Source organism: Salvelinus alpinus, chromosome 13 (genome assembly GCF_045679555.1).
Source record: "Salvelinus alpinus chromosome 13, SLU_Salpinus.1, whole genome shotgun sequence".
Lineage (NCBI taxonomy): Eukaryota > Metazoa > Chordata > Actinopteri > Salmoniformes > Salmonidae > Salvelinus > Salvelinus alpinus.
The window spans coordinates 15,078,313-15,091,815 of record NC_092098.1 but is presented as its reverse complement, the minus strand read 5'-3'; the positions used below and the strand labels follow the sequence as shown (position 1 = coordinate 15,091,815).

Genomic DNA, 13,503 nt, shown 5'->3' with positions numbered 1-13,503 from the left:
TGCTGGCCCCAATTAATCAACCACTCACAGAGGGCTGAATCTTAACTTGAGACGCCAATGTAAGTTGAGCTTCTGTTCAAATCTCTGACATCAATGTTTGATTTACTGTAAGTGAACATTTGATTTATGAATGTGTATGAAGTAGAGGTGGAGAGGGGGCAAGTGAGAGAGAGAGAAAGAAAGAAAGAAAGAAAGAAAGGTAACATCTTAAAGTCACAATATAAATGTTGTATGCGACAGGGGCATGGCAGGCGATGTGACAGCAGGGGTCCAGAGAGAGCAGAGACAGGAACAGGGAGAGGCACAGAAAGATGTTTGAGCTGGTGTCACAGGAGACAGGCCACCCCACAGACTCACAGGCCTGTCATACCCCCCTACAGAGCTGAGATGTCTGGGAGATCTGCCACAGGGAAGATGTCACCCTAATACTCAGGGTTTGTGTGTCTTCTCTTTAGTTTTCTTATGTTTGTTTGCAGAGAGTGTGTTTGTGGGTGTGTACAATTATATTATGTATCAGCTTCAAGGTACAGTATGTGGCCATTACCAGATGTAGCACACAAGTAGCATTGATGTAAAAGAATTTCAAACGTTTTTGACAAAGTGAAAATAATACCTCCTACAGAGTTGGCAATGTCTTTTTGTTGCATCACTACACATATTGAGTTGGTAATGGTCCTTTACCTTCCTCCAAGGTGCGTGCTGTCATTGATTCACTGTCTGCTCCCTGGAACTCGTTGAAGTACGGACGGACTTTTATCTCATAGACAACGCCCTTCTTCAGGGCAGACAGCGCCACGTCTCTCTCAGATGGAACCTTGAGGTCCTGCACCTGCCAGGCCCCAGGGGAGGGCAGACCTGACGTCTGCCTGTACAGAACACGATAGCCCTGGATAAACTGGGAAGGGTTCTCCACCTGAGGGAGAGAAAGAGAGAGAGAGAGAAAGAGGGTAGGAAGAGGAATTTATTATTTATATTGTGGATTTTGAAAGGGATTTTTCAATAACTAGAGTAATGTTACAAGTACATTTTCTTCTTCAACATTTGCTGAATCCTATCGACTTTGAGTCATAGTAACTACTTACTGCCCATTTAAATACAGCACATGCCGACCAAACCATCAAAAGAGAGAGCTACAAAGCTCTTACACTTGACCCCGACAGAGTGGATTAAAACCATGCAGTATCCTTTCCGGTAAACAAATCCCGTTACTATGGCGGGGGAAAGTTGCAGTGGTGGGGTCTGGGGAGGGAGTGTGCAACATAACTCACAGTAATGGCTTGTTAACAGGGGCAGAAGCAAGCGAAAAGCTTTTACAGGCCAAATAAAGCAGCTGTTTACCCTTAGCCCAGTCCAAATAAATCATGCCGACGCGCTGCCAACGCTCAGCCTCTACGGGTGCCTGTTTGCATTTCATTAACGAAATGATTCGTGAATCCAAAAGCTTTATGAAGAAACCTTAGGGAGACGACCCCCCCCCCCCCCCTCGCGCTCTCTTTCCCTCCCTCCCTTACCTGTTAGAACTGACTGATCCAGCTAGCTAGATGCAGCCATAGTGGGAGTAAATACCATAAACAAGCGAATTCTGTTGACTTTTCCCTTGTTTTATTGGACAGGTATGCTAGGGTATGGTAGGAGAAGGGGTTTGCTTGACAACAAAAGTATGTGAAGAAGAAAACACCACACTAATTCTGGGATTTAATCTAACCTGTGTTACAATGTTATTTCATACTAGTAATATTATCATGTGGCTAATTGAAGATGGTAGAAGTATCTTTGTGTAATTTCACAAGAGTGGCATTTTTGATGGTTCACTTTAATGTTTGAACTCGTATAGCATTGGATAATATGGTCAAAGCAATGGTGCTATGCACTATAAAAATCCCCATCTCGAAGAGCCCAGATACCTAATAATGTTCAAACATCATCAAGGCACCGGTGCATACAGAGCCGAAGCATACGGAGAGTGTGCATGTGAGCATGTGTGTGTGCAAGAGTATATATGTGTGAAATAGAAAAGCCGCTGTCATTAAGCAGGGCTCTCCAGAAGGAAGATGGGACACCTTGCCAAGGGGAAAGATTAATAACCACCAGATAAAGAGCTGGCTGCAAACAGCTTCCAAAAGAGAGAACACAACATGTTGCTGCTAACGGTGATCTATTTGTCTCGGTGAGAAACATTTGTCTTAATTCCTGCGTCACCCCAAATTATCACAGATTGATGCAACACCAGCTGTCCCTGGACTCCACGTCCACCCGTCTCAGAAGCTGTCTGTGTGTGTGTGTGTGTGTGTGTGTGTGTGTGTGTGTGTGTGTGTGTGTGTGTGTGTGTGTGTGTGTGTGTGTGTGTGTGGGCGCAGACAGTGGATGACACACAGCATTGTGTGTGAAAACAAAACTCAAACTGTGTGTATGAAGCCTGGAAAGACTAGCTAAGCTGTCTCTGTTCCTGAACGATCCTAGTGCTGTCCTCCAGCAAGCCTGGAAAAAAGGTTAATCTCTCTTGCTATTCAGCTCTTGAGATTCTGCACTTCCTGATTCAGTGAGAATAACAACTCACCACAAAGACAAAGCACACTGGTTCATACCAAACCCCCTCATACAAGTTCCTCATTGCGTCATACATGGTAAATAAATGAATCATTGGGCTCTGCAAGTCAAAATGTTTAGCTACGCTTTATGCAGTGAGCCGTCTTACATGTGGTCAACAGGTGCTCCGACAAACTAACAACGGCATCTCTATTGACATGGAACAACAAAATACAATTGTAAGTAATCCAAACAGTTGTACTCACGGTCCATGTGACCTGGACAGAGGTAGAGCTGATGACCACAGGGTTATGCATGCTGGCCACTACATCACCCAGCTCCTTCTGAACACGACGATGGTCAACACCCTGCACTGGAGGACTGATGTCTAACAGAGAGAGAGAGAGAGGTGCTATTAAATATTGCCATCGAACCCGTTTGAAATGTCATGTTGGCATGGAGCACATTCTAGTTGGTACCTTGGGTGCGGACAGGCTCAGACATGGGGCTGGGGTCTCCGAGACCCTGGGCGTTGACCGCTCTGATGAGGAACAGGTAGACCGTGTTCGGTCGCAGGTCTTTGACCGTGAACTGTGTGGTCTTCACGTGGTCAGCCACAGTCTGCCAGCTGTTGCTGACCAGCTGACTGCTCACAGAGAACCGCGGAGAGGAAGAGCGTTAGTGAGCCCAGCCAAGGAAAGCTTTTACAGTAATAGCTCTCCATAGCTACAGTCCTATTGTTTTCTCTTGGCTAATTTACCTAGCACCATCAAGACACTGCACAGCTGGTCTGAAACCAAACCTAAACACTGAGTCAAATAGGCCCTGATCAACCTTCTTGGACTGCACATGATTCTCGTATGCAGACTATTCTACAAAATCCCTGGGATTGTTGTGCTTGCCCTGGATGTGGCAGTGACCCATATGCTCACATAAACGAATACATCTGTCATTGCTCTTAAAGTTTGGGGTCATTTATTGAGGCTTCGCTAGGGGATACTGTTCCCAGACGTACCCAAAGGCCTCGATGACGTAGGAAGTGACCGGGGAGCCCTCCTCAGGCCCAGGTTCCCATGACAACGAGACACTGCTCTTGGTGACATCAGTGACCTCTGGCTTAGACGGAGGCCCTGGGAGGGCACTGGCATTGTGGGCCATGGAGTCTGTGAGGTCACTGGACTCTGAGAGGGAGGAAAGGAGAAAAAGCTCTATCAAAAGGAATCAAAAGGAAAGAGGCATTGAAGGAGAAAGGTGCATTAGAAATGGTGGAACTCTTTGGTGCGTTTGGCTTCAATCAATGGTGGGTAGAAGGGACAGTAAATCAAGATGTTACTGTACCTCTAACATCCAGGAAGGCACTCCATGAGGTCTCCCCACTTGAGCTGGTGGCAACACAGGTGTACAGCCCAGAGTCAGACAGCTGAGGAGGACAGAGGGGAACAAAGACAATCACAACCCACACTGACCAGCCAGTTAAACAATTCAATTATTTCACATTTCATAAAAATAAAATAAATAACATCCATCCATTAAAATGGTCATACAACTGACCAACCAAATATTATGCTGAGGAACAGATCAATCAACACCTCACAAACAAAGGTGTTTGTATGTTCATTGAAATATGTGTGCCTTCTTGATAGTAGTGATATTGTTTGGTAGTGAATCTCCGCTATGGAAAGAGCTCGGCAGCCAGCAGTACACAAAAAATGCATTAACCTCCATTGGCCTGACTCACTCCCAGGGAGAGAGGGAGTGGGTGTGAATGAGAAGACGGAGTGGGGGAAGATGAAAAAAAGAGCCCTGGAAGTGCTGACGTTAATTTTCTTAATACATTTAATTTAGTACTAGTCAGCCCCCCACATCCTCAGCCCCATCATCATCAATACAGACACAGTGAAACAGAGACATGATAATCTATTTAACTCTGGCCGCTTTAACACTGGGGAACAATGACAGCTGGCCTCCCCCTTGCTCTCTCTCTCTCCCTTCTCTCCCTTCTCTCTCTCTCTCCCTCTCTCTCTCTCTCCCTCTCTCTCTCTCTCTCTGTCTCTCTCTCTCCCTCTCTCTCTCTCTCTCTCTCCGTCTCTGTCTCTCTCTCTCTCTCTCCCTCCCTCACTTTCTTGAACCCTCTCCCCTTTCTCGCTGTATTTTTGATTTATTTCCCCTCACTCCCTCCCCTCCCCTTCTCTCGGTCTCCTTATTTCACTTCCTCCATTTTCATAACCACGTCTCCCTAAGGTTTATTAAATCAACCCAGAGGACTGCAGCTTTGGCCAGTCTAATGGATATTCCAATGAGATTTGGGAGATAAAGGGGAGTGTGTGTATGTGTGTGTGTGTAGACATCTTACACACACTTTGATGGTGGTGATATGCTGCTGTACATGGTTACACTCCCACTCCCCACATCACTGTCCATGAGTTAGAGCATCTCTAACCGTTGCCCAGGAGACTGGCTCTAAACGACAGCTTTAAATGACATACAAATCAATACCCTCTATTCATCTTTAAAAGCAACATGACTGCACTTGTCCATTTGAATTACATCCAACTGACATCAGATGGGAAGTGTTCTATCTTCTCTCTCAAAAAACAATATGACACACACACACACACACACACACATACACACGCGGAGCGACAATCACACAAACCTTAACAGCCTGCCTTTGAGAATAGAGAGAAACCCTGAAGAACAGGCAGTGTATTGAAAAGAGGGCAAGGAAAGTAGAGAAGCAGAAAGGGAAAAGAGATGAAGCCACCGTGGCAGGCAGACTCAAGGCCAAATCATGAGTGAGTGAACACAGTGTGGAGTGTGGAGGAGAGGCTTGCTGCTGTGACTAGGTGTATTGTGTTTGTACACCATCAGTCCTATAAACCCACCCTAGTGCTCTGGATCTGCAGGCTGCCAGGCTCCAGCAGGGCCATGCGAGGATCCTTCCCCAGCAGACTGAGGCCGTCCTTCAGCCAGGTGACGGTGGGCTCCGGGTCCCCTGACGCCTGGCACCTCAGCAGGGCCACACCCCCCACAGCCTGCGTCTGGTTGGATGGGCCCTGCCGGATGATAGGCGGGGGTCGGTCTTTTGAGGCTGGAGGAAAATAAGGAATCAGAAATCATGATCAGGAATTTACAACGAAACACAAACAATGAATTGTAGTTTGGTGCTATACTGTATATGTATTTGATTTTTGACCCCATTAGTGAATTTACCACTGGAGACCCAAGGTCTTCTTGATGTATTTGTTGTGATACGGGGCACCTGTTTTGGGGGTCGTATGCAGGTTTCTGATAGTGCGTGCTCATGGCACCACATCACACCTTAGCACTCTAATTACAAGGTGTGGATTAACGATGGCTCGCCTAACGGGGCTAATTACCCTGCCTTCTTTCACAACAGATTTGAACACATTCACACCCTCCCTCCCTCCCAATCGCCCCTCCTCTCCTATGACTCACCACTGCACCACTGCACCCCTTTACAAAACACTGCTTAGAATGAACACGCCAACCACAAGAGAAATGCATCTCCTTAATGCTCTTATATGCATGCTGTCATTCATTGGGCAGCCTCCGCATTTCTGGGGTGTTCAATCTTTTCACGTTTTGTAATATCCTCTGTTCTCCTTACCCTCCTTATCAGTGCTGTTAGTCTCAACTCAGACAGAGTATTTGCAGCAGGTTCTAGAGCTCCTATTTCCTATCACAGCTCCTTCAGACTCAGAGGAACACAGTAACTCAACCAAGCAGACACCAGCCTTTTCCTCTCCCCACTCTATATGCATCTGCTAAATGGCATATATACAATATATATATATATATATGATATTATTATACATTGTATATGTTATCATTGTCAGCACCTCATTGTATGATTAATTGTACAACGGATATAGACTCTATTAATTGACTGTGATCAGACGCAATAACAAAAGATTACTCCTTTCTTGCATAATTTTTCACACTCAACCACTTGATCATTCCTTCACTCCCCCGTACAGTATACAGCGACACTATTTGCATGCTGATCTATCTTTTCCGACTCGCAGAGCAAGGCTCGTTTTCTTTCCCAAAAAATCCTTGAGCAGATGCTAATTCAATAATGTGTGTGAGAGGGAGCCAATAAATGAATGGAGAGCGAGAGAGAGAGAGAGACAGAAAGAAAGAGACAGAGAGAAAGAGACAGAGAGAGACAGAGAAACAGAGAGAGAGAGACAGAGAGAGACAAAGAGACAGAGAGGGTATTGAAGAAAAGCAGCATCTCTACATCCTCCTCGAATGCCCCCGCCGCAGCACTAACATTCAGTGTAGGGAACACATAATCCAGACCCTCCGTCCACCAATCAAAATTGGACGTGTCAGTCACATACTGCCAATGAAGTACTGGCAAGGAATCGCTTCCTAAGTAGGCGAGATGATCGGAACCCCGCTCTTTCTCCCAGCTCCTCCAACGATATGCTCCTGCTCCGCATCAGATGACCCAGCTTGGTACACCCCACACCTAACAGGCATGAACGTAGGCTGGCTGAACCCATAGCACGGGACTGGATGACTGTTATAAAAAAGGGGCTCTTCAAAAAGCCACATCCCTGGTGGCGTGCCGGCCTTACAGGAGTCAGGCCAGACATGATCCTGGAAGAAATGTTCACCAGGCCTTGCCCACCCTCGTGCAGTGGCAGGTACAGGGCTCCAGCTTCAATCCAATGTTGTCCAGACCAGAAGAAATTGACAAGGGTCCTCTGAAGCTCTTGTATCAGACACCCCGGTGGCTGTAACATCATTAGTCTGTGCCACAGAGTAGAGGCGGCTAGATTATTGGCTACCAGCAACCTTCCCCTATAAGACAGCTGGGGTAGCACCCATTTCCACCTTGACAATCTGGCACACACTTTCTCCACTACACCCTCCCAGTTATTTTTTTGAAAGACATGGGAGCCTAGAAAACCCCCCAAAGTTTTCATCCCATCTCTGCCCCACTGAATCCCCCCTGGTAACTGTGGAGCGGACCCTATATGAAGCTGACCTGCCCACAGCGATTCACTCTTTTCCCAATTGACTCTAGCTGAGGAGGCCCCCTCATACACCTTTAAAGCGTTTGAGAGAACCTTAACATCCTCACCCCCTGTAATAAAAACTGTCACTTCATCTGCATACGCAGACAGTGCTATCATGGGACCCTTCATTACTCCTGGCACAGAGAAACCAGTAAGACTCGCTCTTAAAAAACAAAGCATTGGTTCAATTGCCAGACAAAATAACTGTTCTGAAATTGGGCATCCCTGCCTGATACCCCTTTGGACGGGGATGGGGCAGCTCAAACCATCCCCACCTTCACCATACATGAGGCCCCAACATACAGTAAATTCATCCAAGACAAAAAAAACATCCCCAAACCCAAAGCCTTTCATTGTTTTGAACAAGTACTAGTGGTCCACACGGTCAAAGGCCTTCTCCTGATCCAAAGAAAGTAAACCCACATTCACATCAGACAGTTTACAAATGTCTAAAACATCTGTTATTAGAAACAAGTTATCATGAATAGAGAGGTCAGGTACACTGTAAGACTGGTCCTTGTGGACCAACAGCCCCAGATATTCTTTCAACTTGTTTGAGAGACAATTAGATATCATTTAAAATTCTACACATAGCAATACAACAGGTCGCCAGTTAAAAAAAAAGAGCCAAATCCCCCTTTTTTGGCAACAATGAAAGCGCAGCACGTTGACAGGATACAGGAAGAGAACCCTCACGAAAAGATTCACACACCACTTCATAAAAATCCCCCCCAATAGACCCCCAAAAGTGATTATAGAACTCAGATGGTAAACCATCGATGCCAAGGGCTCGGCCTGATGAGCGCTGCATAACTGCATTGGACAGCTCCTGCAGAGTAATGTCAAAGTCCAAAGTAGCTCTCTGCTCAGGGCCCAAATGAGGAAGTCCATGTAACAACTGTTCAGCACACAGAGAATCACAATCCTCCGCCTTATAGAGGGCAGAGTAAAAATCCACGGCATGTTCAGCGCATCTCACCGTCATCTGTGGTCACCTTCCCATCGGGGAAACGAAGGCAGACCATCTGTTTGCGTTGCAATGTCGGAGAAAAAAAAAACACTAGGAGAAAAAAAACACTAGGAGAATCCATATCCTTGAGGGTAGCAAAGCAAGACCTAATCAAGGCACCTTTCACTCACTCTTTCATGTAAAAACGACCTCAGTTCATGACTCTTGTCCTGTAAGTTCATGACTAGTCCGGGGTCATTCTGAGTGAGCAACTTCAATTCAATAGATTTGATGTCCTGTTCAGTCGCTTTAACTTCAATACGAGACACTGTTGACAAAACACATGTATTTGGGCCTTCCCAACCTTCCACCATTGTCTCAAGGACTCAAAATTAACTTGTTATGGCTGCAGGGGGCGTATTGAAAAACTGGAAAATATGTGCAAATTTTCAAACGGCCTCTTAATCAATTTTTGCTCTTACAATATGCATATTATTATTACTATTGGATAGAAAACAGTCTCTAGTTTCTAAAACCGTTTTAATTATTTCTCTAAGTGGAACAGAACTATTTTTACAGCCCATTTCCTATCCGGAAGTGAGATTTCCAAAATCGATGTCGCTCTTCAAGCCCTTGTCTATAAAAGGGCATGTCACTTAGGACTGTAGAAACACGTCATACGCCTTCCTCTGGGTGTCATGCGGAAGTGAGAGAAGAAATCACTTGATTATCTCGTCCTGGATTTGAACACAACCTCTTGGAGTGAGTGTTGCACAGTTTATTTTTCTTTCTGGGCGCGAAGTAGGACCTGGACTCGGCTCCTGGAAAACACTCTGTAAAGGTGAATATGATCTCTGGCTTCGATTTTATTTGATACATGTCACAATATCATCCTAAAGTATGTTATTTCAATATAGTTTAATTATATTATTGAAATGTATTCTGGACATTAGACGTGATGCGACGCAATAATTTTTTCAAGATGGAGAGGTTAGCGTCGCACTGCCAGTGTGCTTGATAATTCAAGAGGGAAATTGTTCGTTCTGGATCGAAATAAAGACATTTCTGAACAAAGGACCCCTTGGAGAACATTCTGATGGAAGATCAACAAAGATAAGGACCCAATTTGGGATGCTTTTTCATATATCTGTCGAACTGTGCTATGCTACCGTTTGCCTTGAGTCAATGCTGTTGTGATGTTAGCTATTGTAGTAAGCTAATATGACGATATATTGTGTTTTCGCTGTAAAACACTTCAAAAATCGGAAATATTGGCTCTATTCACAAGATCTTTCTCTTTCATTAGCTATCCACCATATATTTCTCTGAAATGTTTTATGATGTGTAATTAGTAGTTGACCAAATACAGTTGGTGTCTGTATTTTCTCTGGCTACTCCCGTGCGATTTCTGACTGTAGCTATGATGGTAGCAGTAATGTAAAACTGATTTATAGCTAAAATATGCACATTTTTTGAACAAAACATAGATTTATTGTGTAACATGTTATAGGACTGTCATCTGAGGTAGTTTTTTCTAGGTTATTTAGGTTGGTTCTAGGTTAGTTAGGTTGGCTTGTGCATGCTACTTGCATCCTACTTGTGCTGTGAAAAATGTCTGTCCTCCTTTTTTATTTGGTGGTGAGCTAACATAAATATATGTGGTGTTTTCTCTGTAAAACATTAAAAAAATCGGACATGTTGGCTGGATTGACAAGATGTTTATCTTTCAAATGCTGTATTGGACTTGTTAATGTGTGAAAGTTAAATATAAAAAAAAAAATAGATTTTGAATTTCGCGCCCTGCACTTGAGCTGGATGTTGTCATAGGTGTACCGGCGTCGGGCTGACGTCGGGCTGCAGCCATAACAGGTTAAATTTGAATAACCTTCCATTTTCCCCAAAACAACAAAAACTTTTCACAAAACATGACATCATGTAACATCTTAACATTAAAATACCAATAAGGTGATGACCTTCGTGAACAGGAAAAGTCACAATATGGTGATCAGAAAACCCCACAGGAGTAATGTCACACCTTCCAACCCTACTACAGTAGTGCTCGGATACATACAACCTGTCTAACCTTGCTGCACTGACACGACCTTTTGCATTCCTTACTCTCCACACGTCAGAAAGCTCCAACTCAGTTAATAAACCAGACAGGCAAATAGCTGACCGCAGCTGAGGTTCTTCAGCAGTGCGATCAACAGTAAAATCCACTGTACAGTTCCAGTCCCCCCCTAAAACATACACCCCTCTTGGTCACACTGCCTTAAGGTTTCCTTCATTTGATCAAATACAGCAATACATCCTGTACCCTCAATAGGAGCATAAACATAACAAAAGTTTTAAAAAATAACATAACATCTGCCTTGACCAATAAAACCCAACCATTGACAATCTCTGTTGTAGATACCACAGTCACCCCTAAGCCTGAAGAAAACAAAATTGCCACCCCAGCACTGAAATTAGTATATGCTGCCCCTCCCACCACATATCCCAGTCAAAGTCGTTAGCCTCATCACTATGTCTCCTGTAGAAAACCTACATTAAGCCTTTTCTGTTTTATTACTTCTAATACCCAAGCTCTCTTATTCCTGGCCATTTCCCCATAAATATTGAGAGAACCTACCCTTGGTAAACTCAGCAAAAAAAGAAAACGTCTTCTCACTGTCAACTGCATTTATTTTCAGCAAACCTAACATGTGTAAATATTTGTATGTACATAACAAGATTCAACAACTGAGACATAAACTGAACAAGTTCCACAAACATGTGACTAACATAAATGGAATAATGTGTCCCTGAACAGAGGGGGGGGGTCAAAATCAAAAGTAACAGTCAGTATCTGGTGTGGCCACCAGCTGCATTAAGTACTGCAGTGCATCTCCTCCTCATGGACTGCACCAGATTTGCCAGTTCTTGCTGTGAGATGTTACCCCACTCTTCCACCAAAGCACCTGCAAGTTCCCAGACATTTCTGGGGGAGAATGGCCCTAGCCCTCACCCTCTGATCTGACAGGTCCCAGACGTGCTCAATGGGATTGAGATTCGGGCTCTTCACTGTCCATGGCAAAACACTGACATTCCTGTCTTGCAGGAAATCATGCACAGAAGAAGCAGTATGGCTGGTCAGTATGGCTGGTGGCATTGTCATGCTGGAGGGTCATGTCAGGATGAGCCTGCAGGAAGGGTACCACATGAGGGAGGAGGATGTATTCCCTGTAACGCACAGCGTTGAGACTGCCTGCAATGAAAACAAGCTCAGTCCGATGATGCTGTGACACACCGCCCCAGACCATGACGGACCCTCCACCTCCAAATCGATCCCGCTCCAGAGTACAGGCCTCGGTGTAACGCTCATTCCTTCGACGATAAATGCGAATTCGACCATCACCCCTGGTGAGACAAAACCGCCACTCGTCAGTAAAGAGCACTCTTTGCCAGTCCTGTCTGGTCCATCGACGGTGGGTTTGTGCCCATTGGTGTCATTGTTGCCAGTGATGTCTGGTGAGGACCTGCCTTTACAACAGGCCTACAAGCCCTCAGTCCAGCCTTTCTCAGCCTATTGTGGACAGTCTGAGCACTGATGGAGGGATTGTGTGCTCCTGGTGTAACTCGGGCAGTTGCTGTTGCCATTCTGTACCTGTCCCGCAGGTGTGATGTTTGGATGTACCGATCCTGTGCAGGTGTTGTTACACGTGGTCTGCCACTGCGAGGACGATCAGCTGTCCGTCCTGTCTCCCTGTAGCGCTGTTTTAGGCGTCTCACAGTACGGACATTGCAATTTATTGCCCTGGCCACATCTGCATCATGCCTCCTTGCAGCGTGCCTAAGGCACGTTCACACAGATGAGCAGGGACCCTGGGCATCTTTCTTTTGGTGTTTTTCAGTCGGTAGAAAGGCCGCTTTAGTGTTCTAAGTTTTCATAGCTGTGACCTTAATTTCAACAACCGTTCCACAGGTGCATGTTCATTAATTGTTTATGGTTCATTGAACAAGCATGGGAAACAGTGTTTAAACCCTTTACAGTGAAGATCTGCAAAGTTATTTGGATTTTTACTAATTATCTTTGACAGACAGTGTCCTGAAAAAGGGACGTTTCTTTTTTTGCTGAGTTTACCTCCATATAACAAAGAGAAAGGAAAAGCAGAAGAAACCACAGAGAAACCAGACAAAGAGAAAAAAACACCATATGAGGCATGATCGTCATCATTGCTTTAATTTTCTCTTAACCTTTTCCCGATACCTTTTGCTGCCGTGACAGCAGTAACAACATTCCTCAAGCGGAAACGCTTCTTCACACTCAACTGATCTAACCCCACCGTCTTCTGTAACACCACAGCTAACCTCACAAACTTATCAACATAAAAAAAATCTGCCAATTCGACATATTTCCCAAAAGTCTGATCCAGGAACCCATTTACCTCCTCTAGATTGGAAATTGAGTCGTCGCCAGCTGCTATCATATCAGGAGAGATGTCCTTCTCCTGATCCTCCTCAACTGGAGAGGCAGGTAGCCTAGTGGTTAGAGCATTGGGCCAGTAACCGAAAAGTTGCTAGATCGAATCCCTGAGCTGACAAGGTATACATCTGTTATTCTGCCCCTGAACAAGTAAATTAACCCACTGTCATTGTAAATAAGAATTTGTTCTTAACTGACTTGCCTAGTCAAACAAAGGTAAAAAATAATAATTTTAAACTGAGGCCACAGACCCCTCATATCCCTCTCCCCACTTGTATCAGGCATCTCCTCCACTACCTCGGAGACTAGCCCCACCTGAACCCCCTCCTGTACCCCATTACTTGTAGTGGACATCTCCTCCACTACCTGGAAGACTAGGTCCACCTGAACCCCCTCCTGTACCCCATCACTCATACTGGGCATCTCTTCACCAGTCTGGGGAAATGGCCCCCCAGATCCATCCTTACCTACTACAACAATATTTTTCTGCTGCACATCAGACACTATGT

At 45.0% G+C, this 13,503-nt stretch overlaps 1 protein-coding gene across 4 annotated transcripts in view; it reads right to left on the bottom strand.

The window, feature by feature from the left end:
* LOC139537178 (roundabout homolog 2-like) overlaps positions 1-13,503 on the bottom strand; it is a 177,930-nt gene that overhangs the window by 30,268 nt on the left and 134,159 nt on the right. For all 4 annotated transcript variants that reach the window (XM_071338192.1, XM_071338194.1, XM_071338195.1 and 1 more), the window contains exons 9-14: positions 5,412-5,617; positions 3,865-3,946; positions 3,542-3,707; positions 3,006-3,172; positions 2,793-2,914; positions 682-913 (exon numbers count right to left, since the gene is read on the bottom strand). In XM_071338192.1, coding sequence (XP_071194293.1) covers positions 682-913; positions 2,793-2,914; positions 3,006-3,172; positions 3,542-3,707; positions 3,865-3,946; positions 5,412-5,617 — 975 coding nt within the window. The remainder of the gene's footprint in view (positions 1-681; positions 914-2,792; positions 2,915-3,005; positions 3,173-3,541; positions 3,708-3,864; positions 3,947-5,411; positions 5,618-13,503) is intronic.